The 23,744-nt window shown below is 43.8% G+C and overlaps 3 protein-coding genes across 8 annotated transcripts in view; 2 read left to right on the top strand and 1 right to left on the bottom strand.

The window, feature by feature from the left end:
• Positions 1–1,206: 1,206 nt before the first annotated feature.
• On the bottom strand, positions 1,207–9,701 carry LOC112266460 (motile sperm domain-containing protein 2). 3 transcript variants are annotated; one of them, XM_024443937.2, is made up of 16 exons: positions 9,565–9,701; positions 9,182–9,267; positions 9,035–9,092; positions 6,325–6,480; positions 5,911–5,997; positions 5,439–5,575; positions 4,787–4,847; positions 4,422–4,460; positions 4,202–4,326; positions 3,703–3,858; positions 3,465–3,562; positions 3,182–3,275; positions 2,996–3,092; positions 2,706–2,835; positions 2,457–2,559; positions 1,207–2,113 (listed from the first exon to the last, which is right to left on the bottom strand). In XM_024443937.2, exons 2-16 carry the CDS (start codon positions 9,212–9,214, stop codon positions 1,961–1,963), a joined length of 1,527 nt encoding a protein of 508 aa, XP_024299705.1. In that variant the 5' UTR covers positions 9,215–9,267; positions 9,565–9,701; the 3' UTR covers positions 1,207–1,960. The 3 variants fall into 3 exon arrangements, with proteins under 3 accessions (XP_024299705.1, XP_024299703.1, XP_024299704.1); XM_024443935.2 differs by having other exon boundaries at positions 5,421–5,575; XM_024443936.2 differs by having other exon boundaries at positions 5,421–5,575; positions 9,182–9,263; positions 9,565–9,677.
• Positions 9,702–9,766: 65 nt separating this feature from the next.
• Positions 9,767–13,563, top strand: LOC112266461 (gem-associated protein 8). 2 transcript variants are annotated; one of them, XM_042296977.1, is made up of 5 exons: positions 9,767–9,871; positions 10,153–10,203; positions 10,378–10,753; positions 12,230–13,204; positions 13,256–13,563. In XM_042296977.1, exons 2-4 carry the CDS (start codon positions 10,201–10,203, stop codon positions 12,487–12,489), a joined length of 639 nt encoding a protein of 212 aa, XP_042152911.1. In that variant the 5' UTR covers positions 9,767–9,871; positions 10,153–10,200; the 3' UTR covers positions 12,490–13,204; positions 13,256–13,563. The 2 variants fall into 2 exon arrangements, with proteins under 2 accessions (XP_042152911.1, XP_024299706.1); XM_024443938.2 differs by having other exon boundaries at positions 12,230–13,140.
• A 660-nt stretch (positions 13,564–14,223) lies between these two features.
• LOC112266462 (neuronal membrane glycoprotein M6-b) overlaps positions 14,224–23,744 on the top strand; it is a 34,164-nt gene continuing 24,643 nt past the window's right edge. The window contains exon 1 of one of the 3 annotated variants that reach the window (XM_024443942.2): positions 14,224–14,565. In XM_024443942.2, coding sequence (XP_024299710.1) covers positions 14,562–14,565 — 4 coding nt within the window. In that variant the 5' untranslated portion in view covers positions 14,224–14,561. Of the gene's footprint in view, positions 14,566–21,242; positions 21,397–23,744 lie in introns of those variants that run through there. The other 2 variants (XM_024443939.2, XM_024443941.2) reach the window with 2 other exon arrangements.

Here is a 23,744-nt window from a genome sequence, read left to right on the forward strand (position 1 = left end):
GTAGCTTGTTTGTCGTGCAATGACTAAAAGCTGTTTTTGTTCTGCTTCCCTTCTCACATAATATATAACTGTTGGTCCCCCCATTTCCATCCCTGGGGATTTGACACCTTGTAATTAGCTTCTTACTACACCCCCACAATGGCTCCCATTCTCTACTCTTTATGGATTTCTAGTATAACCAACATTTGGGTGGCAGGCAGACATAGCCTACACAGAATGAGGACACGTCCCAAAACAGTCAAGGATGATCCACAGTTGTGGAACATGTTCTTTGGTATCAAGTCAAGACCGACCAATAGCTGATATTACAGATATTACCAAAGTGTACAATAGATGTAATAAATTGGTTTAGGCTACAGAACCATTGTCAACAATGACAAAGAAGATGGGGGCAATATGATCACCACTTAACAATCACACATACTTTATCTAATGTGCCAGTTGCTGTACATCTCTACATCTATTCTTGGAAGGCCGTACCTCAGCATCAAAGAGGGAGTCAAATAGTGAATCACACTCAATTAGTGTAATAACAGTCAAGATAATTACACAAGAAAACTACCAGGGAGAAGAAAAAAAACACCTAGTGATCACATCTGTCGCACGGAATGCGTGTCAGCCATTAAATTGTCTATCTCTGTCTGAGGTGTATCACCTAGCCGCCATGTCCCCAGCTAATCAGTGGAGGTGTTGGGAGGAGAACGTTTGTTTCTCTCTCCATCTACACCTCCCTCTAGAACGCCTGTCACATCAGCGGAGGGGAAAGGTCACCCCAGCGCCATCTGCTCAAAGCGGGGCTCCTCTGCCAAAAGAAGCCAACCACACACTATGCAGTAGAGTAGACCAATTAAAAACAACGTTGCCTATTTCGTTCAGAAAAATGTATGAATGTGTCTCTCCCAATTCCTTGTAAGTGAGTTGGATGTGGAGTGCATAGTGACAGTCAGGTGTTTTAAAAAAACAACAACCGTTGATTACTTCCGTAAATATCTCAGAATGTGCTTCAGAGCACAATTATTTTGCATTGGTGTCAAAGGGAGAGAGGTGAGTAAGTGTCATCTTTTAGTCAAATCAATAAATGTGTTTATATCAGAGTGTATGTTGGTATTTGGCTGCTTCTGCAGAGGAATCAAGGGAAAATGCTACGGGACTTTTACAACGTAACAACTAATGTAAATTATACTGTATAAAAACCAAGACGACATGTTGGCTATAAAACTCTATTTGTGGTCTTCCACTCATATAAACCCATAGTGAATAGTTCAAGTTAGACATAATTCAGAAGATAGGTTAAAAAGGTCCAATGCAGCTGTTTTTATCTCAATATCAAATCATTTTCTGGGTAAAAATGAAGTACCTTACTGTGATTTTAATTGAAAACATGGTCAAAAAAGAAACAAAAATAGCTTTTTAGCAAAGTGATATTTCTCAAGCAATAATTTTGCTAGGACTGCCTGGGAATGGTCTGAGTGGGTACAGGAAAACTGAAAACTAGCTGTTATTGGCAGAGAAGTTTGCAACCCTCTTTCTTATTGGTCTATTAAATAATTTACCGCCTGTTGAGGTCACCAGGCAGGCCAAAACTCCATACCATCAAAACGGTCATGGCGAGAAAGGCTCCAGCTTTTGTCAAATTCATGTAAAAGTTGCCAACCTTAACCTAATTCTCCTAACCTGCTACGAAAAGTCAAGTCTGACGTTAACTTGACGAAAGCTAGATCCCTTCGAGCCATCACCCACTCAAACAGGTCTCACACTAAAAGGGCATTATAATTACTTTCATAATTTCACAGTATTATTCCAACCTGATAGTGTGGAAATATAATTATATTCAGTGTCCAAAGGTCATAGAGTGGATTGCGAGCAGTTCCTCATATTTCTGCTCCAATCAGAAATCGACTTTCATCCTGACTCCACTGTGACTGGTCCTTCTGTCTTCTTCCTCCACCGTGGGAAAGTTTCAAAATGGCCACTCCCCAGTGTACTGTATGTACAGGGCAGAGAAGCCCAAGGCCGTCAGTGCAGTCACCAGTACAGTGAAGAGCTTCTGCCACCACAGGCAGTGGTCCATCTTCTGTTCCAGCCTGGAGCTACTGGCCATCAACTGAAGGAGCTGGGGGAGGATCAGAGGGCACCAACGGCATATTCATTAGGCACCAAATGGAAGAAAACAGACCGAAACATAGTAGGACTACCTGCCCTTGTCCCGTAAGTAATGCCCATTTTTGTCTTCAGTTGCAAAACATTTAAAGACACTTTCCCTTCCATATGGAACACGACCCAGGTGAAGTATCAGACCTTTTTCAGACCACAAACTGAACTGACTTCAGATGGACTTGATAGATTGAACATTTAAGCATGCAAAGATAATAGTACATATGTAATTGTCCTATTGAGACATTTGCATAATAAGTGTGTGTGTGTGTCAGTGTCTGTCGCCCGAGGTCACAACTCACCGTGGTGTGCATGTCTTGGTAGCTATTGGTCTCCATTTTGTGAGACCTGTCAGTCACAGGGCTGAGTGCCGACTTGATGCCCTCTAGCATTCGACACCGCAGCCTGAAGGTAAAGAAAATAGAAGACCATTGGTGAACAGTCCTTACACATGCATCCTCGAGGCCTAGTTGCCTTTGGTGACAGTCAACAAACCAATACTCATAAAACTGGTTTGAGTTGTGTTCTGTGCGTGTAATAGATGGTGCTACCTGTGCTCCATTATTTTAGCCTTTGGGACACCCTTCCAGAACTGGGCGAGGTCTGTGCTCCCCCCACCGCTACATGGCTCCATCTCAGCAGCCATGATTAAGAAGCGGTCCTGAGGAGAGCACAGGGACCCTGAGAGCCAATCAGTGAGGAGGGAATTCGACCACAAACAATTAGAGGACAGCAACAATTCCACATGGGCTAGTCCTTGACCTTCTCAAAACCTGAATGATGTGTTTATATTACATAGAGACAGAGGAGATGGAAGAATTAGGGCTACGATATGTAGTACCTCCATGCAGGGACACAGTGATTTCCATACTCTTGCCCGCCCCACAGCTGCTATTGCTGGGCTTCACCCTGTACTTCTCTGGGGCTGTGGTCCGCACCTGCGGCAAAACACAAACAAGGCTGCTCTCATACAAGTATATTGTAATGATGCAATCACACACTTAAAAAGAGCAACATGAGAACTGACCTTGAAGGCCACTTGGTTTTTGGTGACATTATTAAGCATGATCGGACATCTCTTCTCACCCTCTCTGTGGCCAAAGCACAACTCATCATCAGGACTGGAAAGAGAGAGCGAGAGTGTGGGAGCCACATATCATCTCCGTCTAGCACTTAGTGTAAACAGTTGCCTCATAACCTTAAAAGGTAGTGTGAGGTCTGTGGTTGGAAACTATGTGACTCAATACGTTTCGGAAGTGCTTAAACTATACTGTATGTATCAGGTCAAATACACAGAATCCAAAGCTAACCTGATATAGAGTAAGGTGCCTTTGAAAGTGACGGTTGGCCTACGGGATCCTTTCCATCTGATGGAGCCATCATTGTCCCCATCCTGGGCCAAGTATACCTGCCTCAGACAAAGTCAGAGAAATCAAGGACACTAATTGTTACTGTTGTTGATATCATTCAATGCACTTATGAGATTTGAGAGTGTAACAAAGTTCAGTATTAAAACCAAGGGGTGTCATAAGGGGAATGAAGGACAACATTTCTTGTTCTGAGTATAGGAGAGCTCGGCTCCAGGGTGTCCTTGGCCTCCAGGTCATCATCCTTTGACTCAGTGTCATCCTCTTGTCCAGTCTCTGATATGGGGTTCTGGAAGACGTCATCAGGCAACGGTGGGTAACTGAATTTGAATGGGTCCTGGGAGAAAATGAGAGAAGAACTCCATAAATACATTTATTTATCCTTGTAGTATAACGTACTGGTGATGAATTCTGGAAAGGTGTGTGTATGTATACAAAAGAGTATTGGTTTATGTACTGTATGCATGATACCAGCAAATGGCGTTGTTTGTATGTATGCGAGTATGTGTGTGTGCAAAGACACAGCAGCTTTAAATGAGAACGTGGATGTATGACTCTTGTATATGTCGGTCATGTGTCTGCCTTGTGCATCATATGCACTGTACCGAAAGCAACGTGCATGCATGTTGTCATGTTAGCCATTGTGGGTCATTGTGGCCATTGAGCGGTAAGTTACACACAGTTCCTCCCATGTAGGACGGGAGGTTCTCCCTATCAACATAGTTCTGGATGTCACTCTTGGACACAAACTTCAGCTTGTCGATGGCGTCTTGACTGAGCATGTTCTTCACCATCTTCCATGCCGCTATATACAGAAGATGGGGGGAGTGTAGTTAGTAGCATTGACTGCAACAGTGACATTGAGTGGAAGCATAGCAATTTCTTCTTTAAGTGACTCACCATTCATGATCCATGGCATCTCGTACATGAGCATTTTGGCTGAAATGAGATAGGACACATAAATCATAACATGATTCATTTGACATTCTCTGTAGACAATAAAGGCATGCAATTGGGTCCACTGAGTCCTTTAACGCTATGGGACCAAATGCACCAGGTGGAAGCCATAGGCGGCTGGTGGCAGCTTAATTGGGGAGGACAAGCTCATAGTAATGGCTGGAAGGGAATTGATGGAATGGTATCGAACCCATGGTTTCCATGTGTTTGGTACCATTCCATTTACTCCATTCCAGCCATTACTATGAGCCGTCCTCCCCTCAGCAGCCTCCTGTGTTGGAAGCACACCAGAAGAAATGGATACTTACAAAGCAATCTAGGGTAATACACTTGGAAGCAATTGATTATATATTTGATGAAATCCATGTCCTATACAAGAGAAAAGAGAAGAGAGAATTCCTATCATTCAAATAAATATTTTCAACAAATAAACCAATATATCTTTCACCCTGGCATGCGAGGAGAAACTTGTTTTGAAAGCACACAACTGTACTGCATGTCTCCTGCCATATTTTGAGCCCCAAGCTAAGACATGACCCAGATTGGGCAACAGAGAATACTTTGTCTCAATGTCTTCCAGACACTGCTTCTGTTTATACCATCTTACGCTCCTAAGAAACCACTTCAGAGAGAAAAATGTTAGAATACAATTAATAGTCAGCATCTAGTATTTCAGAGCTTGCCATCTACTACATGTTTGTGCTTGTCATGCGCAGTGCACTGTACATAATATGGAAAGGAAATAACAGAACATGCATGAGTGTAGAATAGGTGAGGATAGTTCAGGTTTACCTTAGTGGGTCTTCACAAAGGTAGTTTAAAATCACCCAAAGACAAGCATTAGTTTGTAAAGATCCACTCAGTGACTTGTTAACACAAAATGTTTGGACATTGACACCAAGCTCCACAACACAAATCGGCTAGAGGGGAATGACATCTTACAATGCAGCTTAGACCCACTTCGGACATGTCAAAGATCATGGTGAGGGGAATCCCTGGTTCCCGCCGGGCGTAGCTCTCCAACCAGAAGGCCACGTACCTTTTCTTCTCCGTCAACATCTTCACATCCTTCACGTGCAGCTTAACCCTGAACCAGACTGGGCAGACAGCATATGGGTAATCATCAGACGCCTTCAAGGCAGAGACCCAAATAGCTCAAAAAGACAAACTGTAATCACCCATACAAAAATTCAAGATTCCAATCTCAATCCTAACTTGAACTGTGTGTGCACCTAAATCAGGAAACTACAATCTGAATAGTGAGATGCATAGAAAAATGATCACAGCACCCCAAAGAAAGGATGAAGCTTTTACAAGAGATAAAATGTTGATGGTGGCCATAAATGAGGTATTTCAGAAACAACATTTTCACAACAGAACCTTCTTGATTGGCAGTGAGCACAAATGTTGAAAAAAAAAAAAAAAAACCTACACAGTTTGTTGCCCTCTTTATCATAGCCATGGAGATAATGCATGCCAGACTCAAATAGAGACTTTTGAACAGAGCTTTCGTTGATGTCTGGAAGAGAAAGAGATATATATAAAAGAAAATGAATCAAACCGGACTATCAATGCAGTCTATAAGAATAATAATACATCATTCTTATATATTATACTTATATAGCACTATTCATTACATTATATATAGGACTATTCATTACATCTTATCAACACCATCATGTTCAACTAGTGGAAGTATGTCAGCAATTTGCAGAATGCACAATAATCTGGTATGTGTTCTAGCCATCTATTCTACTGTTCTTTGTTGAAGCTATATGTTCATTAATACAGCTATACAGTATGGGACAAGGCCATCAAGTCCCTGTAAAGGCAAAGGTCAATCCACCATTCAGTTTGAATTCTTTTCTCCACTGAAGACTCTCATCGATCATCTTCAAGGTGTCCTCCACCTCAAAGTGGCGCCACTCCAGATAACCATCAACCAAAACATCATCCTTCCATAACCTGTCCACATCCCTGGAGTCATACTTGTCTGATGAGTCTGTGGGAAAATGGATGTCGCTCAGTACTATTACTCTGTGCGTTTGTGTGGTACATTGAATCCAGTTGAGCTGCAGTGCACTGCTTCGGGCTTAAAACATGTGTGATAGTTTCAGGTTAAAATACTTGACTTATGATTGGTATGGACAACTATGCAGCATCAAAACAGTGGCATATACTGAATACACACACACACACACACACACACACACACACACACACACACACACACACAGGTTGATATACACTTCAAAAGGTGTAAATGCACATGGATTTCAGTGTTCTCAGGAGAAATGTTTGCTGTTGTTGCGCAATCCTACTTTAGTCTACAGTCGTGGCCAAAAGTTTTGAGAATGAAAATTGATATTTGTGTCAAAGTCTGCTGCCTCAGTTTGTATGATGGCAATTTGCATATACTCCAGAATGTTATGAAGAGTGATCAGATTAATTGAAATTAATTGCAATGTCCCTCTTTGTCATGCAAATTAACGGAATCCCCAAAAAATATTTCCACTGCATTTCAGCCCTGCCACAAAAGGACCAGCTGACATCAAGTCAGTGATTCTCTCGTTAACACAGGTGTGAGTGTTGACGAGGACAAGGCTGGAGATCCCTCTGTCATGCTGATTGAGTTCGAATAACAGACTGGAAGCTTCAAAAGGAGGGTGGTGCTCAGAATCATTGTTCTTCCTCTGTTATTAATGGTTACTTGCAAGGAAACACGTGCCGTCATCATTGCTTTGCACAAAAAGGGCTTCACAGGCAAGGATATTGCTGCCAGTAAGATTGCACCTAAATCAACCATTTATCGGATCATCAAGAACTTCAATGAGAGCAGTTCAATTACTGTGAAGAAGGCTTCAGGGCGCCCAAGAAAGTCCAGCAAGTGCCAGGACCGTCTCCTAAAGTTGATTAAGGTGCGGTATCGGGGCACTACCAGTACAGAGCTTGCTCAGGAATGGCAGCAGGCAGGTGTGAGTGCATCTGCATGCACAGTGAAGCAAAGACTTTTGGAGGATGGCCTGGTGTCAAGAAGGGCAGCAAAGAAGCCACTTCTCTACAGGAAAAACATCAGGGACAGACTGATATTCTGCAAAAGGTACAGGAATTGGACTGCTGAGAACTGGGGTAAAGTCATTTTCTCTGATGAATCCCCTTTCCGATTGTTTGGGGAATCCGGAAAAAAGCTTGTCCGGAGAAGACAAGGTGAGCGCTACCATCAGTCCTGTGTCATGCCAACAGTAAAGCATCCTGAGACCGTTCATGTGAGGGGTTGCCTCTCAGCCAAGGGAGTGGGCTCACTCACAATTTTGCCTAAGAACACAGCCATGAATAATGAATGGTACCAACACATCCTCCGAGAGCAACGTCTCCCAACCATCCAGGAACAGTTTGGTGACAAACAATGCCTTTTCCAGCATGATGGAGCACCTTGCCATAAGGCAAAAGTGATAACTAAGTGGCTCGGGGAACAAACATCAATATTTTGGGTCCATGGCCAGGAAACTCCCCAGACCTTAATCCCATTGAGAATTTGTGGTCAATCCTCGAGGCGGGTGGACAAACAAACAACCCACAAATTCTGGCAAACTCCAAGCATTGATTATGCAAGAATGGGCTACCATCAGTCAGGATGTGGCCCAGAATTGAATTGACAGCATGCCAGGGCAGATTGCAGCATGCCAGGGTGTCCTCGGATGGGGCCACAGTGTCTCCTGACCCCTCCTGTCTCAGCCTCCAGTATTTATGCTGCAGTAGTTTGTGTGTCGGGGGGCTAGGGTCAGTTTGTTATATCTGGAGTACTTCTCCTGTCCTATTCGGTGTCCTGTGTGAATTTAAGTGTGCTCTCTCTAATTCTCTCTTTCTTTCTTTCTCTCCGAGGACCTGAGCCCTTGGACCATGCCTCAGGACTACCTGACATGATGACTCCTTGCTGTCCCCAATCCACCTGGCCGTGCTGCTGCTCCAGTTTCAACTGTTCTGCCTTATTATTATTGGACCATGCTGGTCATTTATGAACATTTGAACATCTTGGCCATGTTCTGTTATAATCTCCACCCGGCACAGCCAGAAGAGGACTGGCCACCTCACATAGCCCGGTTCCTCTCTAGGTTTCTTCCTAGGTTTTGGCCTTTCTAGGGAGTTTTTCCTAGCCACTGTGCTTCTACACCTGCATTGCTTGCTGTTTGGGGTTTTAGGCTGGGTTTCTGTACAGCACTTTGAGATATCAGCTGATATACAAAGGGCTATATAAATACATTTGATTTGATTTTGATTTGATTGCAGAGGTCTTGAAAAAGAAGGGTCAACACTGCAAATATTGACTCTTTGCATCAACTTCATGTAATTGTCAATAAAAGCCTTTGACACTTATGAAATGCTTGTAATTATACTTCAGTATTCCATAGTAACATCTGACAAAAATATCTAAAGACACTGAAGCAGCAGACTTTGTGAAAATTAATATTTGTGTCATTCTCAAAACTTTTGGCCACGACTGTACTCTATCCACAAACAGCTGTTCCAGGGCAACAAGTAGAAACCAGAGCGCTCACCTTGTGCATATTCGATACGGAATCGTTTTCTTGTTTCCTCTATTTTCTTTTGAATGTCCTGTTTGAGAGGAAAGATTTCAAAAATATCGCCAATTCTTCAAATGTTTCAACTAGAATGTCAACTTTTACTGTTATTATTAGGCTTACCTGCTCTGATAAAGCCGATCTTGCGTCCGTCATACTCAAAAGACAAACCAAAACCAGTTGGTTCAGATGTGTGCCTGACGCGCTGTCTGGGAGGAAGTAGACCATCATGTTTCAACATTTCAGCTGTTACAGACGAACTGACACTCAAAATGCTTAAAAGCCACAATGTCATTTCGACAGTCTGGCCCTGCCACTTTGATTGGCAAAGGCAAAATGGATGCAATGATTGTACAGTATGAGGTTGGATAGTTTACAACATATTTTGTAGTCAACACTGAACACTCAAACATTCTAATGACAACAAAAACAAATAATTTAATTTGGACTACAGCTGTAGCAGAGCACATGTATGACGCACAAATTGCATATAAAATCTTCGGCACCTGTGTGTGTGTGTGCCACTGCCAATTGACAGGTGAAGTTCTCTAGACCAGAGTTTTACCAAACCTGGTCCTCGTCCTGGGCCCCCCCATGGCTGCACGTTTTGGTTTTTGCCCTTGCGCTACACATCTGATTAAATAACCGACTTGCTCTCTATGTATTAGTTTGAACTACTATCCACTAGGTGGCACCATGTAGTCGTGAACTAAATAGCTTCTTTTTTTCAAAGGCTTCTGGGATATTTTTTTCTCCCTGTTCTTGGTTGCCGTATGCGTTTGTCAGCGTTTGAGTGTACTGCACTAAATGAAGGTAACGAGCTATATACGTTATAACGTATCGTGCATTTATTCACAATGAGTTACCGTCTGTAATAATGTTATAGCTATTGACGTTTGAGGACATATCTATTTTATTTCTGGTGTGTGTCTAACCGCCAGCTGCCTCCATCTTTGTTTTGATGATGTCATTGCTAGCTGCTGATCATTTGCTCGCTATGGCCCCCCTGGAGCGCCTATGCTAGCCAGCTAACGTTAGCTAGTACAAGTTTTGAAATGAAGTGTTTTATGACAACAATACGTTTCCCTTTACAGACTAGACTGTAGCTGCGATCTAAACCACGCTGCAGGAGAAGCACCACCATGGTAAGGTGCCTTTCTAGAATCAAGATGCCACATTGGACTTTTTTGGTTAGCCTAGTTCTGCACTGTTTGGTTAGTTGTGCACGTTAAACATTGATGAAACAATGTATGTTGGTTGGGTGTTGTCAATGAATCATGGTGATGACAATCTCATCCATCCTCTGTTGTCCTGGACAGGAGGACCATTGTAGCATCTACTCCTGGTTTGCCCACCCTGTGTATGGCCACTACTGGCAGCATTACCAGCAGGCTATGAACTGGCACCAGAGACACAGACAGGCCTACAGAAAGGCCTGGGAGGCTGCCTATGGGCCAGGGTACCCCCAACGCTACGCAGACTGGCATGGGGGAGAGGGTGAAGGGAGGAGAGCAGAGGAGACGGTCGCTGCTAAGGACCATGTGGAAGAGGATTTGGAGGGGGGTGCAGATGACGAGGAGGGGGACGGGGAAAGTGGCTCGGACAGCGAAATCGAATGTGATGTCAGCAACATGGAGATCACAGAGGAGCTGCGCCAGTATTTTGCCCAGACTGAGCGGCACAAGGAGGAGCTCAGTGAGTGTGTGTGTGTGTGTCAGTCTCTACATCTAAAAATTCCACAATGAGTGTTAATAACTCTATAATAACCCCCTAACACCACAGTCATATGGTCTTTTGATCATATTGCTGTATAAGTACACAACTTAAAACCTGTTAAAGATAGGGCAGAATACTGCCCCCTTTGGAGGAATTGCGTGCCCATAGTAAACAGGAAAAAAATCTGTCAAAAATTGCTAATATATGCATATAATAATTATTATTGAATAGAAAACACTCTAAAGCTTCTAAAACCGTTCAAATTATGTCTGTATGTAAAGCAGAACTCTCAGGGCAGCCATTCTCCCAAACTCTCCTTGTCATCAGAAAAGTTGGGCCAACTTTGACGTCATCGCCCCCACCCTTCCCAACCAGCTACAGATCTGGGAACAGTTTCTATTTCTTCAGCGCGATGTCTCCTTTCAATGGGGCGTTTCATTGTGAGAATCGCGTGCTCCCTCGCCCTTTGGCGGGCTAAAACCTTCGGGTCACGCGAAAATACATGCACTTCCATGCGCGCGTCGCGTCTGGAGCTCTCTTTGTTCCAGGTTTCACCAAACGATGTCAGTTTATCTGTTCGAGCTGATAATTGTTTTGCACGTCTAGAACATCCTAAAGCTTGATTCTGCACTTAGTTTGACCAGTTTAGTCGACATATAATATGTAATTTTGAAGTTTTGATGCGCATCCACTAGAATTTTGGCTGCATTTCAGCCGGAATTTGTCGCGTTTGATAACCCAAAGACACAGACTTGAAAACCAAACGCAGTTTTTGGTAAGTATGACTCCTTCCACGGCTTCTGATCGAAGAACATCAAAGGTAAGGGAATATTTATGTGTTAATTTTGGGTTTCTGTGGACTCCAAGATAGCGGAGTCATATTGCTAATCTATGAGCGCCGTCTCATATTATTGCCTAGTGAACTAATTCTGTAACGTTAAAAATAAATGTAACACAGCGGTTGCATTAAGAAGTGTATCTTTCTATCTATATGTAGAGCATGTATATTTAGTCAAAGTTTATGATGTGTATTGCTTGTTATCTGACATTATCTGCCGGAGCTATCATCATTTCTCTGGAATTTGAGTAGCATTTTGTGAACATGGCGTCATTGTAAACAGAGATTTATGGATATAAATAGCATATTATTGAAAAAAACAAATGTACTGTGTAACATGTCCTATTACTGTCATCTGATGAAGATTTTCAAAAGGTTAGTGAATTATTTTTCTTTTAATCCTGCGTTTGTTGATTGCATTTTTTGGCTATTCAAATGAGCTGTGTCTTTGGTGGTGGTTTGACATAAATATGTGCTATGTTTTCGCCGTAAAACATTTTAGAAATCTGACTCGCTGGCTAGATGAACAAGGTGTTTATCTTTCATTTGAGCTATTGGACTTGTTAATGTGTGGAGGTTAAATATTTCTAAGAATATTTTTGCATTCCTCCCCACAGAGAAGCAGCAGCAGCTGGAGGCGGAGCAGCAGGATACTTACGTGTTGGCCGACCAGGACATGCACAGAATTTCCTGGCACGGCAGGTCGCTGCCCCCCTCTGAGCGGCCGGGCGAGCGCCGAGGCGCTGAGATGAAGAAGCTGTACGGGGAAGACGCGGCAAAGGTTCAGGGTATGGAGACGGCCATGCAGCTCACCTTCGACAGAAACTGTGACAAGAAACAGCCCAAATACTGGCCCGTCATCCCTCTAAAACTGTAGCTCCACTACGGACATCCATCTTCTTCCAATGGAGCCCACCAACACAGTTCCAGACGAGACAACCCCCTGAAACATAGAGCTGAGAAACTGGGTCATGTTCAGAAGGGAGGAAACTGATCGAAACGGAGAGGTACTCCCTGCAACCTGATCACAGTGCCTAAACATTCCCCTCTCACCATAAAATCTTATGTCAACCAACATTTTTTGGGGAACATTTTTGTTCTGTCATTCTTAGCCAGTTATTTCTGTTCTTCTGGTTTCACAATGAAATGACGACAAATTCATAAGATGCAGGCACAAGAAGAGGACGAGTATACACAATTTGCATAAATGTTTAAGCTCCCCCAGCAAATTGAGTTTAGACTCAAAAGTGAAATCTTTTTTTCAGGCTACCTGTTCTGTCAACGAGCATGGTTTCATGTCCAGGTAGCTTTCAATCTATGATCCTCTTATTGCTGTCAAGGTAGTTATTTTTTGTATATATTTTTTTTATTTGGGGGGGGATTTCTTTCCTATTTCATTCAACCATAAATGAAGAAAGAGATGGTTTTGATTTCATCATCTCCAGATACTGCATAATAGCCTCCGCCTCAATGTTTGTCTGCTTCTTTCTCAACATTCAGATGGGTTGTATCTGTCTCAGCGGCTCAGGTAGAACAATGTGTTGGTTTCTTCCTCAACATTCAGATGGGTTGTATCTGTCTCAGCGGCTCAGGTAGAACAATGTGTTGGTTTCTTTCTCAACATTCAGATGTATCTGGTTCAGGTAGAACAATGTGTTGGTTTCTTCCTCAACATTCAGATGGGTTGTATCTGTCTCAGCGGCTCAGGTAGAACAATGTGTTGGTTTCTTCCTCAACATTCAGATGGGTTGTATCTGTCTCAGCGGCTCAGGTAGAACAATGTGTTGGTTTCTTCCTCAACATTCAGATGGGTTGTATCTGTCTCAGCGGCTCAGGTAGAACATGTGTTGGTTTCTTCCCACGTGTCTGTTTTATATCAAAATCGTTTGATTTTTTTTTTATATAGATAAGATTGTTGATATAGTTTCTAATAAAGAATGTTTGTGATGAATTGAAACTCTAAATACGTTATCAGATTTGAAATGTCAAATTCTGTTTCGGTGAGGCTAATGATCATTTATGTCCCTGTAAATAGAATTTTGGTACTTTGATTTAATTTGGTCTGAGTCTGTTATATGTGAGAATCCAGCCACTCAGTGGATTCCGGCATAGCTGTAGTGAAGGGTTTGGCTTTGATTTTTAAAGCAACTTACTGTCACAGGTAATCAGCTGGTCCAACTGCTAGAAAAGAGGCCAGCACACGGAACCAGACCTCTACTCTAGTGAGTTACATCTACACACGCTTGACATTTACATTGGGGTCATGGTGCAGCAAACCGTTGGTGGCGTTCTGTGTAGGGCAGGAGCTGCAGAGGTCTTGCGTAACCTGGCATTTCACTCTTAGCCCACTGGCCACGGAGGCCAAGCCAAGAGGTCACGTGATATTATATAGATAATTTCCTCCCCTACCATAAACACTGATGTTACTTCTCTTGTCCCATTCAAGTTTATTCAATTTGACAAAAAGAAAGGCACTGTAACAGTATTGACAAAAACAACCCCCCCCCCAAAAAAACATTACTATCCCGCTGTATCACATCCGGCTGTGATTGGGAGTCCCATAGGGCAGCGCACAATTGGCCGAGGTTTGGCTGGGTAGGCCCTCATTGTAAATAAGAATTTGTTCTTAACTGACTTGTCTAGTTATATAAAGGTTAAATACAAAATTAAAATGCTACATCAAGCATGTCATTATATAGATCAAAATATGTTGAATGCAATTTTGTTGCAGACATTAGTACACTTTTCTATTGACTAAAAAGGGCCCAAGGCTCAGCAGCGACGTCACTCACCCTTCCCCCGTCCCTGCGGTATGGGGTGCATTGATTTCGGGGAGAGCGTTCGTGCACTGGTGCTCCAGCGCGCGCCCTGCACGAAACAGTTCCCCACTTGCATAACTTTTTGTCACATCGCATCGGCCAAGCACTGAAATTCTACGAAAGTAACAAAATGGGTAGGTGCAATTATTAATACCCAAATACTTTCCTTTTCTTCAACTGGAAAACTTGAGTATACATGTATTTTTTTTGTTTAACTTCATGCTTGGGTACGTTTTTAATGTCATAACAATGGTTTTCAGCAGGATAGAGTGCTCGATTTAGTGGGCAAATAGACGTAGCCTACACGCACGATCAATTGACAAGATTAAGGCGATGTTAAGTGATTTTCTTTATGGTGGCAGGTATAAATTCTATCATCTGAACTGCGCTCTCATAGTTCCTTTGCCTAATCAAGTCTACTGTCTAATGCATGAATGCTGAGCATTTTCTGTGATTTGGCTGACTTTACGCAACAACAACAAATTATAATCCAATAAACTAATAGGTCTAAAGAATGTAGTAGCCTACAGATAATAAATCGTTTTTTTTTGTATTCCGTTTTATATTATATCAGCTTTTTCTGTCTACGCTAATAAATTAAGGGAATGCGGTGACAGTGTGTCCTGGCCCCTGTTGTAGCCCAAATGGATGGGAAAGAATCCAAGTGTTCTGTCCCAGCTGTGGCCTTGGAATAATTCATTTTACTCTGGACATTCTCCGCCGACCTGGCAGTGTGTATCCATGGAGTCTGATGGCAGACTACGCTCTGCCCCAACAGAGACTGGGAATATTCTCGTAAGTGAAATGGTTTCTGCTTGCAGTGTGAGCAAAGAGTTTGACTTATGACACTGACTGACTAATCAAAAGAGAACCGTCGTGCTATACACTGACTGACTACCCACGAGGACCTCACTTAGTTGTCAGCCAACCTCTCCAATAAGACGCCATCTCTCTCCCCTCTCTTTGCTCTCCCCTCTCTTTGCTCTCCCCTCTCTTTGCTCTCCCCTCTCTTTGCTCTCCCCTCTCTTTGCTCTCCCCTCTCTTTGCTCTCTCCTCTGGTTGGTTAGGAAGCGGTTGCGTGCTTCACAGACAGAGATGGCTCCAATTGGCTCATTCATCCCCCAGTCTCTCCCCAGAAACTATTCCACAGGTTGTTACTGTAAATGGGAATGTGTTCTCAGTCAACTTACCTGGTAAAATAATTGTTAAATAAAATAAATGGCCATTTGTTTATTGTGAGTGGAACAGCGAAGAGCCTCTTCAACACACACTTGATGAACATGTGCACACACACACACACACACTCACACACTTGGTAAACTAACGTAGGATATTTGGGTAAATGGTGAACTGGAGCGGAGGTCTTACTCCTCTCTTTTTCCTCTCTTACCCCACTTCTCACTGTAAAGAAATCTCCATGACCGCCATTGGCTGTCTGGCTACTGTAGCCAATCCCGTGGTAGGAGCCATTTCTAAGACTTTCATGCAACCATTGGTTTCTCTGGTCTCTGAGATGGGAAGATGGATGGATGGGTCGTTGAGATAACTTGTTGCTATAGCGACAGCTATGTATGCTGGAAGCTTAAAAGCACCGTCTCAATCCTGTCACGTGTGATCTGGGGACACTCATGTGCGCGTACATACATACATACACACACACATACATGCACACACATACAGGCCGAGCATGCCTATTTGTAGCCGTGTCAATCTTTCTTTGCATCTACATGGGAACCATGACGATGATGATACTAACCTCCTGCAAAATGACTTATTTTTGGCCTCTGAGTGATCACTGTAAAGGATTCCGTTGGAGCGACAGGCTAGGCGCAGGTGCAACATTTTCCTGGGTGGTGGGGGGCGGGATGTTTTGAAGCAAAGGCCCTGGTCATGTGACCCTGGCTTCCTGGGGAATATATGAAATGGTGGGGGTGGGGGGTGTGATGTGACATCATGTTGTGCTGCCTGCAGTATCTGGGCCAGAGGGCCAGAGGGATTACGGGGCTAGTCAGATAAAACAGTGGGGGGGTGGAGTAGGAGGGCTGGGTTAAGCATGTCAGCAAAGACGGTGGTGAGATATTGGGAGACCCCAGACTCCCGCCTCGATTTCCATCCTCAGCTCCTTGGCTTTTGAGCTCTCTGACCAGAAGATGTTGCACAAGATAGACGGGAAAGCAAAATGCATTAATGATCTGTTTTTATCAAACAGTGGTTGCTTCTCGAGAGGAGAGTTGTGACCTGTCCCCTGTGTTATTCAGACACTTTTATCCCAATGTGTCTCCATTCCTGGGATCTCAGTGTTTTGTCTTGGAGTCTTGAACCCTAAAACTCCCCTCCCTTCCCTATGTAACTCCCCCCTCCCTTCCCTATGTAACTCCCCCCTCCCTTCCCTATGTAACTCCCCTACGTATGTAACTCCCCTTACATCCCTATATGTCTAGGGATGGATGCTGGCTCAGGAAATTGTTGGCCCACACAGTATAGTTCAGCCAGAGTTAAGGTGAGGAAACTAGAGTTGCGGGTGTTTTCATTTAGGCAGTGTCTGAGAGCCAAGTCAGACGCGACCATCAGAGTTTGCATGGATGTACATGTGTGAGAGTGGATCTGTATGTGTGTGTGTGCTCTAGTAAAACTGGGGAGTGAGTATGAGCAGGCAAGGTTGTCGGCAGGATTGGGAAAGGTGCCGCCAGAACCTACAACTCCGTTGATGTTTGTGTGTTTGGTTACTAAGGATTAACTCTTTCCAGCATCCACGTTCAGAGTCCCTGATGAGAGGGAGCTAGGCGTCTCCTTAGCGACCGCCAGCGTAGGGGCGGGGCGAGAGCGCACAGAGAATGGCCTGGCAGGAAAGTGGGTCATCCTGCCAGATTACGTCCCGTGTGGCCGGCTCTGTCCGCTCTGCCCCGTCTAACCAGGGGAGCAGAATAGGAGTCGCTGCTGTTTCACAGCCCTCCATGTCCTCTAGTCCCAGCTGTGGTTGACTTAATCAGAACATCCACTGGTTTTCTCCCAGCCAACGTTTCCCTTTTACAGGGAGCAAAGGCAATTAAAATGGCCAGGATTAGACTAAAGCGTCAGCAGGAGGCTCCTAATGCCCACTCCCAGATTGTGTGTGTGTGTGTGTGTGTGTGTGTGTGTGTGTATTAATTTGGTTGCTGGTGTTTGTGATCAGTTGATGAAACTGCATCCCCACCCGATAAGCAGTAGACACACACCATCACTGGACGGGTTGCTGCTATCCCAGGTTAGTAGGACACTAGACTCCGACGACGGTTCAGAGAGGGTTCAGGGGTCAGACAAGGGCCGCCCATTGGAGGAAACACGGTAGGCTGCAGTAGGGTGACCTAATGGGGGTCATGAGAATCATGGGAACTTGTCCAATAACATGGGCGTGTCTGAAATTGCACCCTATTCCCTATATACAGTAGCTCACTACTTTTAGAGTACCATTAATGAGGGAATAGGGTGCCATTTGGGATGATGCAGGTGCATGCAGAATGCCTCTAGGTGTGGTGTGCTTGTTGTTCTTGGTGCATTGAGAAAATCCTGTTGTTTTCTCTAATGGATGGAGAGCCCCGCAAGCGGTGGAGGGGAGGCAGGTCTTCGGGGGCTTTAAATAGCTCTTGAGAGGGAGGGAGACCGAGAGAGCTTGAGGCGTAAACAAAAACATGACTGTTTGTTCTAAAGCCTCTGTCTGGGTGGCCATCCACTAGCTCTGGGGAGATCGTCTACAGACCATGTCATAAGTTGAACTGCTGATGGCCTAGACCAGGGCTGCCCAAACCTCTTCCTGGAGAGCCACTGTCCTGTTGGTTTTCAGTCCAACGCTAATTTAGCGTATCCGATTCAGCTAGTTAAGGTCTTGTTGAGCAGCTAATTAGTAGAATCAGGTGTGTTAAATTAGGGTTGGACTGAAAACCCACAGGACGGTGGATCTCCAGGAAGAGGGTTGGGCAGCTCTGGCCTAGACAGAACATCCACCCACAGGGTTGACTATATAGAGACTCTCTTTTACAGCCATCCATATTAGGCTCAGGATTTCAAAGATTTGCAATTTATTGACTTCGGCTGTCGGAGAGAACACGGAGGACGTGTCCTAGGAACCGATAGCATAGTTAGTTTCATAGATTTCAATCAGTTTATGGCTGTCGTCATGTTGACATGTCACCATAGCAACAGCAATTAACATCCCCTCAGCCTAACATAATCTCTCTGATGTTGAGTTGATATTTGAATAAAACATGGTGACTTGTGAACGATCGGACCGATCCAGTTTGCCAAGTCAGATATACTTAAATATCCTTTAACGAATTGGTTTACGTTTTGTAAACCGATTTCCAAAATGGAGGTGCTTTGGGAGTGGGACAGAATTGGAGGACATGACTGCAGTGTTGTTTCCAGGGACATCAAAGGGAGGCCAGACTGTTCCTTTCTCCCCATTAACTCTACATCGGAGGGCATAATGGAGCCGTAATGGCCTCATTACTGGGAGAGAGACGACCCATTGTGGCTCTAGTTTCTCTCTATTCCACAGTAATGAGGAAGGAGAGGGGTCCCGGTCCCGCTCCTGAATTCATAGTTTTTAAAATGATTATTATTTTGCGGTCATAAGAAAGTAAGTAGTCATTTCCTCTGAGGAATTAAAGGCAGTGTTCCATTGTTGAGTTCTTTTTAAAGGGTAGTCATGTGGCTGACATCTTTGGTTCAGTGCATTTTTTGGACTTTAATAGAGAGAGGAATTCTGGGACATAGAATGAGCCAGCAAAGACTAGTGATCAGGGTGGCCTTGACCAGAGTGTGTCAGAGGGCCACACTAAAACGAGAGAGCGTTAGTTCACAGTCAGTATACAGGATGAAGTCATATGGATTCAGAGGATGGATATATAGGGATATTAAATCCCCCCCCCATTCCCCAATGTCCCTCCCAACCACGGACTAACCATAGAAATATAATAACTAGAACAGCTGTTTTTGGTATGACACTATGGTCAAGGATTCTATGATTGGGGCTGATAGCCACTCTACTTGACCAAAGCCCAATGTCTGATTCTGCAGGAGATTTCCAGAGAGGATATACAGTATTGGCTTGACCAGTTATATCTCCTAAATTGGAACAGATTGGATCCGAACCTCAGTGTGTGTAGTGTGTGTGTGTGTGTATTGTGTGTGTGTGTGTGTATTATCTGTGTGCGGAAGGAGAGAGTGCCAGGGCCCACTGCATCTCATCTTCTGGACAAGTGCTTAATCTGTGACCCAGCATAAGGGATTATTGGATGTGGGGGAAATGGACCTTGAGGTTCACCCAGGAGGTTTGCGGTTTGCTCCCCCTCTATGACGGTTGGATAGTGTGTGTGTGTGTGTGTGTGTGTGTGTGTGTGTGTGTGTGTGTGTGTGTGTGTGTGTCAGTCAACCTTCAGGAGCCTAGCTGTAGGGTTAAACTGCACTGCCCAGTGCTCAGCTCAGAGAGCCAGCCTGAGCCTCCATATGAAGATCTTTCCACCATCAGAGTCTGACTCCTGATGCCCTTCTGTAAAACACCTGTGTGTGCTCTGAAAGCCCCTTTCCTGGACAGTTGTGTGGCTCTGCTACAACAGACAGAGCACTAGGCTTTGTCCAGCTAGACACCAAGCATTTGAGCTGCATTAGGCCACGTGCATCAGAATTAATACCTTATTTAAGAGGATTCAGGGCAGATGGCGTCCCTTTGTTTGAGGATATGTGTATTATTAGAAAATGAGCTGAACAATAGTACATAGCAAATTAATTCAAATGAATTATGAATGTTTTTTCTCTGTAATTCTTTGTCCAGCATGAAATATCTTATATTTTGTTAGGATGGGAAAGTCTGTAACCCCCCCATCCCCCAAACTGTAGGCCTATACTACAGATCAAATAAAGCCTAGACTATTCTGTATTATTTTCTCTCTCTCTGTATCTCCTCTTCTCTCTCTCTCCTCTTCTCTCTCTCTCTCTCTCTCTCTCTCATACTCCCTGTAGATCACCCTCTCTCTCTCTCTGTATCTCCTCTTCTCCCTCTCTCCTCTTCTCTCTCTCTCTCTCTCATACTCCCTGTAGATCACCCACTCTCTCTCTCTTTCTAGCCCTCTAGTCACCAGATGGAGAGTGGGCGGTGTGTTTTTGTGTGGTAGCTGCTGTGCGTTAGTGCAAGTGCATATGTGAGCGTTGACGTGTGTGTATTTTGTGTGTCAGTGCTGTGAGTTTGCACACTGGTGCATGTGTGTGCTAACAGATACAGCCTGCGGTGCAGTAACCTATAACCCTGGAGGGGGGTGACCACCTCACTATCTGTATCTCTCTCTCCTTTTTTCTCTCTTTCTCTTGCTTTCTTTCTCTCACCTGTGTGATATAGCTGTACACTCTTAGAAACAAAAGTGCTATATAGAACCTTAAAGGGTTCCTTCTTCTGTCCGGAGAACCCTTTGAAGAACCCTTTTTGGTTCCTGGAACCCAAAATGTTTCTACCTGGAACCAAAGAGGGTTTTACCTGGAATAACAAAAAAAAATGGTTTACCCAATGGGGAGAGCTGAAGAACCCTGTTGGAACCGTTTTTTCCCAGAAGTGTATGGATGCTATGTGCCTGGAGGCCGGGATGGGTAACGTGATATCTGCCATGATCAACGTTTTTGTCCATCGCCAAATTGGGATTGCTTGTGACATACGGCTAAAGCGTTAGCTGGCATCGTTTTTGGACCACTAATCTGTGCAAAATCGGACAAGACCTTTGAATCTTGTAGCCTAGTATATACAGAGGAGCTAAGCTTGCAAGTGAGAGAGGGTGAGGGAGGGAGGGAGAGCGAGCGAGCGAGGGAGGGAGAGAGAGCAGTCAGAATCCAAAAGCCAGGGAGAAAAAGTATTCAAAGGAAAACATTCCAAATGGATGGGACGAAGCCAGTCATGGAGTCTACCACAGAGGAAAACCAAGAGGAGAGGGAAGAAAGCAAAGGTACGGAATGGTCGTTGTTGTGATACGGAGCGTTTTTGCGCGTTTCAACCGTACTGTTAGACTACTGCGCGATTTCACCTACTTGCGATGGCTTCGCTTCACGTGACACAAAAGCGCTGTTTTCTCCTCCTGCACCATGGCTTGCGATGGCATGTGTTTTGTTATGAGCCTTTTGCAAATGACAAAGAATATTAAATTACATTTTTTTTTTGTGTGTGTGTGTGTGTCGCATCAACGTTGATTTTTATTTGGACATGTTTTGCTTGACCAAGACAGAGGGCTGAAGGCGCGCGCTCGGTTTTATGGAGCATAGTTAATGCCAATATGCCTTGCTTTGCTGGAGCCATGTAGAATCACCATTACCCTGTTTTTCAATCATGTGAAAATGATAAATGACTCGTGTGGCACATCAAAGGCGGTGTTGTCTCCATTGTATTGTCTCCTTTTTTATATATATTTTTTTGTTGTCTCAGGTGCGCGTAATGGTGTGGGCTAATGGTCAGGTGCATGGACCACTGCTGTCGAGATTGGATCTCATCATTGCGAAATAGCCGTTTCACAAAGGGGTTTTGCCATAGACGTGGTCGTCAACGTGACTGTCATTGTTGTCTTTGGTTTATGGAATAGATAAATTAGGATGTGGTTCTTTTGTTCGAGTATAAGAGGATGCAGCGCAGGGCGCCCGTATGTTGGCGAGCGTTGATTTAAAAAAATAAATAAAATAAAACCCCATCTATCTGGGAATAAGGGTTCAGCGACACATAAACTGGGGTCCCTTTCCACTTGACACATACCAAGCTCGGTCCTCTCGTTTCACATGATAACACTCGTAAAAACGGCAGCTTTTGACCACCATTGGTCATGGAATGACAAATTATAAATAGTAGGCTATGCGCAAGGCATAATATTGTTTCCGCTATATGTTGGGTTGTCGTTGCCTTTGTCCAGCTACAAAGCAGGGGGTGGGGCCGACTCAATTTGCCCAATGTATAGGAATGTATATAGGGACTACATTTGTTTGTGATATAGGTTACTGGGGCAAAATAACACCCTTGCCCAGTCATTACCTCTCGGTAATCAGATAACAGGCAACATTGTCCATCACCTCAATTAGGCTACACTATTTTACAATCACTATTTCAATCAATCATTTTGATACAGACTATCCCTTGGCGCTACAGCCTACTAAATCTAATAGCAGCTGGTTCTATTACCTCCCTGTGGCTGAGGTCAGGAGTTGAATGCACAAATCTGATCCTAAATCAGTTCTTAGAGGGCAGTGCTATGTAGCAGCTAGTGTCCTCGGGCTGGTTCTTTACCCTGCCACCCCATCCATCCATCCTCCTGTTTCTAGCCATATAACGCTACACTCTTCAAAAAAAAAAAGGGTTTCAAAAGGGTTCTTAGGCTGTCCACATAGGATAACCCTTTTTGGTTCCAGGTAAAACCCTTTTTGGTTCCAGGTAAAACCCTTTTTGGTTCCAGGTAAAACCCTTTTTGGTTCCAGGTAAAACCCTTTTTGGTTCCTTGCAGAACCCTCCGTGGAAAGGGTTCTACACGGAACCCAAAATGCACTTATTTGGAACCAATTAACCAAAAGGGTTATACCTGGAACCAACAAGAGTTCTTCAAAGGGTTCTCTTATGGGGACAACCGAATAACACCTATGTTGTAGATAGCACCTTGCTTTCCCGAACAGTGTACAACATACACCAAGGCTTTCTCCCCATCCCCCATCCATTCAATGCGTTGTTCAGATGTGGTTACATTTGAATATGTTTTACATAGCGATTTAAATTTAGTATGCATACATGCTACATGTCATAAGGCTTGCCATAGCCAACAAATAGCCTACGTTGACCTAATCATAATAACTAACACTATAACATCAATGTTTGGGAGTAGTGAACTATACATATAGATTTTGCAGCAGCTTGTTGGTAGTCAAATCTTGACAGTGTTTTCAGTAGTTAATTCCTGTTTTGCCATGTATATAGAAGTGTAGCTAACTACAGGAGCTGCACACTACTGTTTTTGCAAGAAAAAAAGAAAATGGGTGAAGTAGGCTATAACATCCTTCCTTTTTCAGCATCAGACATGCCTAATTCTCACCTAAAACACAGTTTGTGTTTAATAGGCCAAATCACACAGGATGTTAACATCTGACTCCACAATGGTCTGTTCTTGCAACTTCTAGTCTATGACATTTCAGATTTAGATATTATAATTGATCAAAAAAGTAGTTTGGCGGTAGTGAACTACAATTTCAATGTAACTTTAGTTAAGTCAACTATATTTTTATCTTAACGGTAGCTTTAGTGTCGTTTAACTTCCGTGTGAAGTAACTG

The sequence above is a fragment of the Oncorhynchus tshawytscha genome, linkage group LG14, assembly GCF_018296145.1.
Source record: "Oncorhynchus tshawytscha isolate Ot180627B linkage group LG14, Otsh_v2.0, whole genome shotgun sequence".
Lineage (NCBI taxonomy): Eukaryota > Metazoa > Chordata > Actinopteri > Salmoniformes > Salmonidae > Oncorhynchus > Oncorhynchus tshawytscha.

What these genes read in the sequence shown, in the direction of transcription:
- LOC112266460 (XM_024443935.2), bottom strand. Translation starts at nt 9,214, where the DNA reads ATGACGGACGCAAGATCGGCTTTATCAGAGCAG. An exon ending in TAAAGAGGGCAACAAACTGT is followed by an intron (nt 5,576 to 5,910) that starts GTAGGTTTTTTT and finishes CTGTCTGCCCAG; the next exon opens with TCTGGTTCAGGGTTAAGCTG. An exon ending in GGCACCTTACTCTATATCAG is followed by an intron (nt 3,276 to 3,464) that starts GTTAGCTTTGGA and finishes CTCTCTTTCCAG; the next exon opens with TCCTGATGATGAGTTGTGCT.
- LOC112266461 (XM_042296977.1), top strand. An exon ending in GCGGCACAAGGAGGAGCTCA is followed by an intron (nt 10,754 to 12,229) that starts GTGAGTGTGTGT and finishes TCCTCCCCACAG; the next exon opens with AGAAGCAGCAGCAGCTGGAG.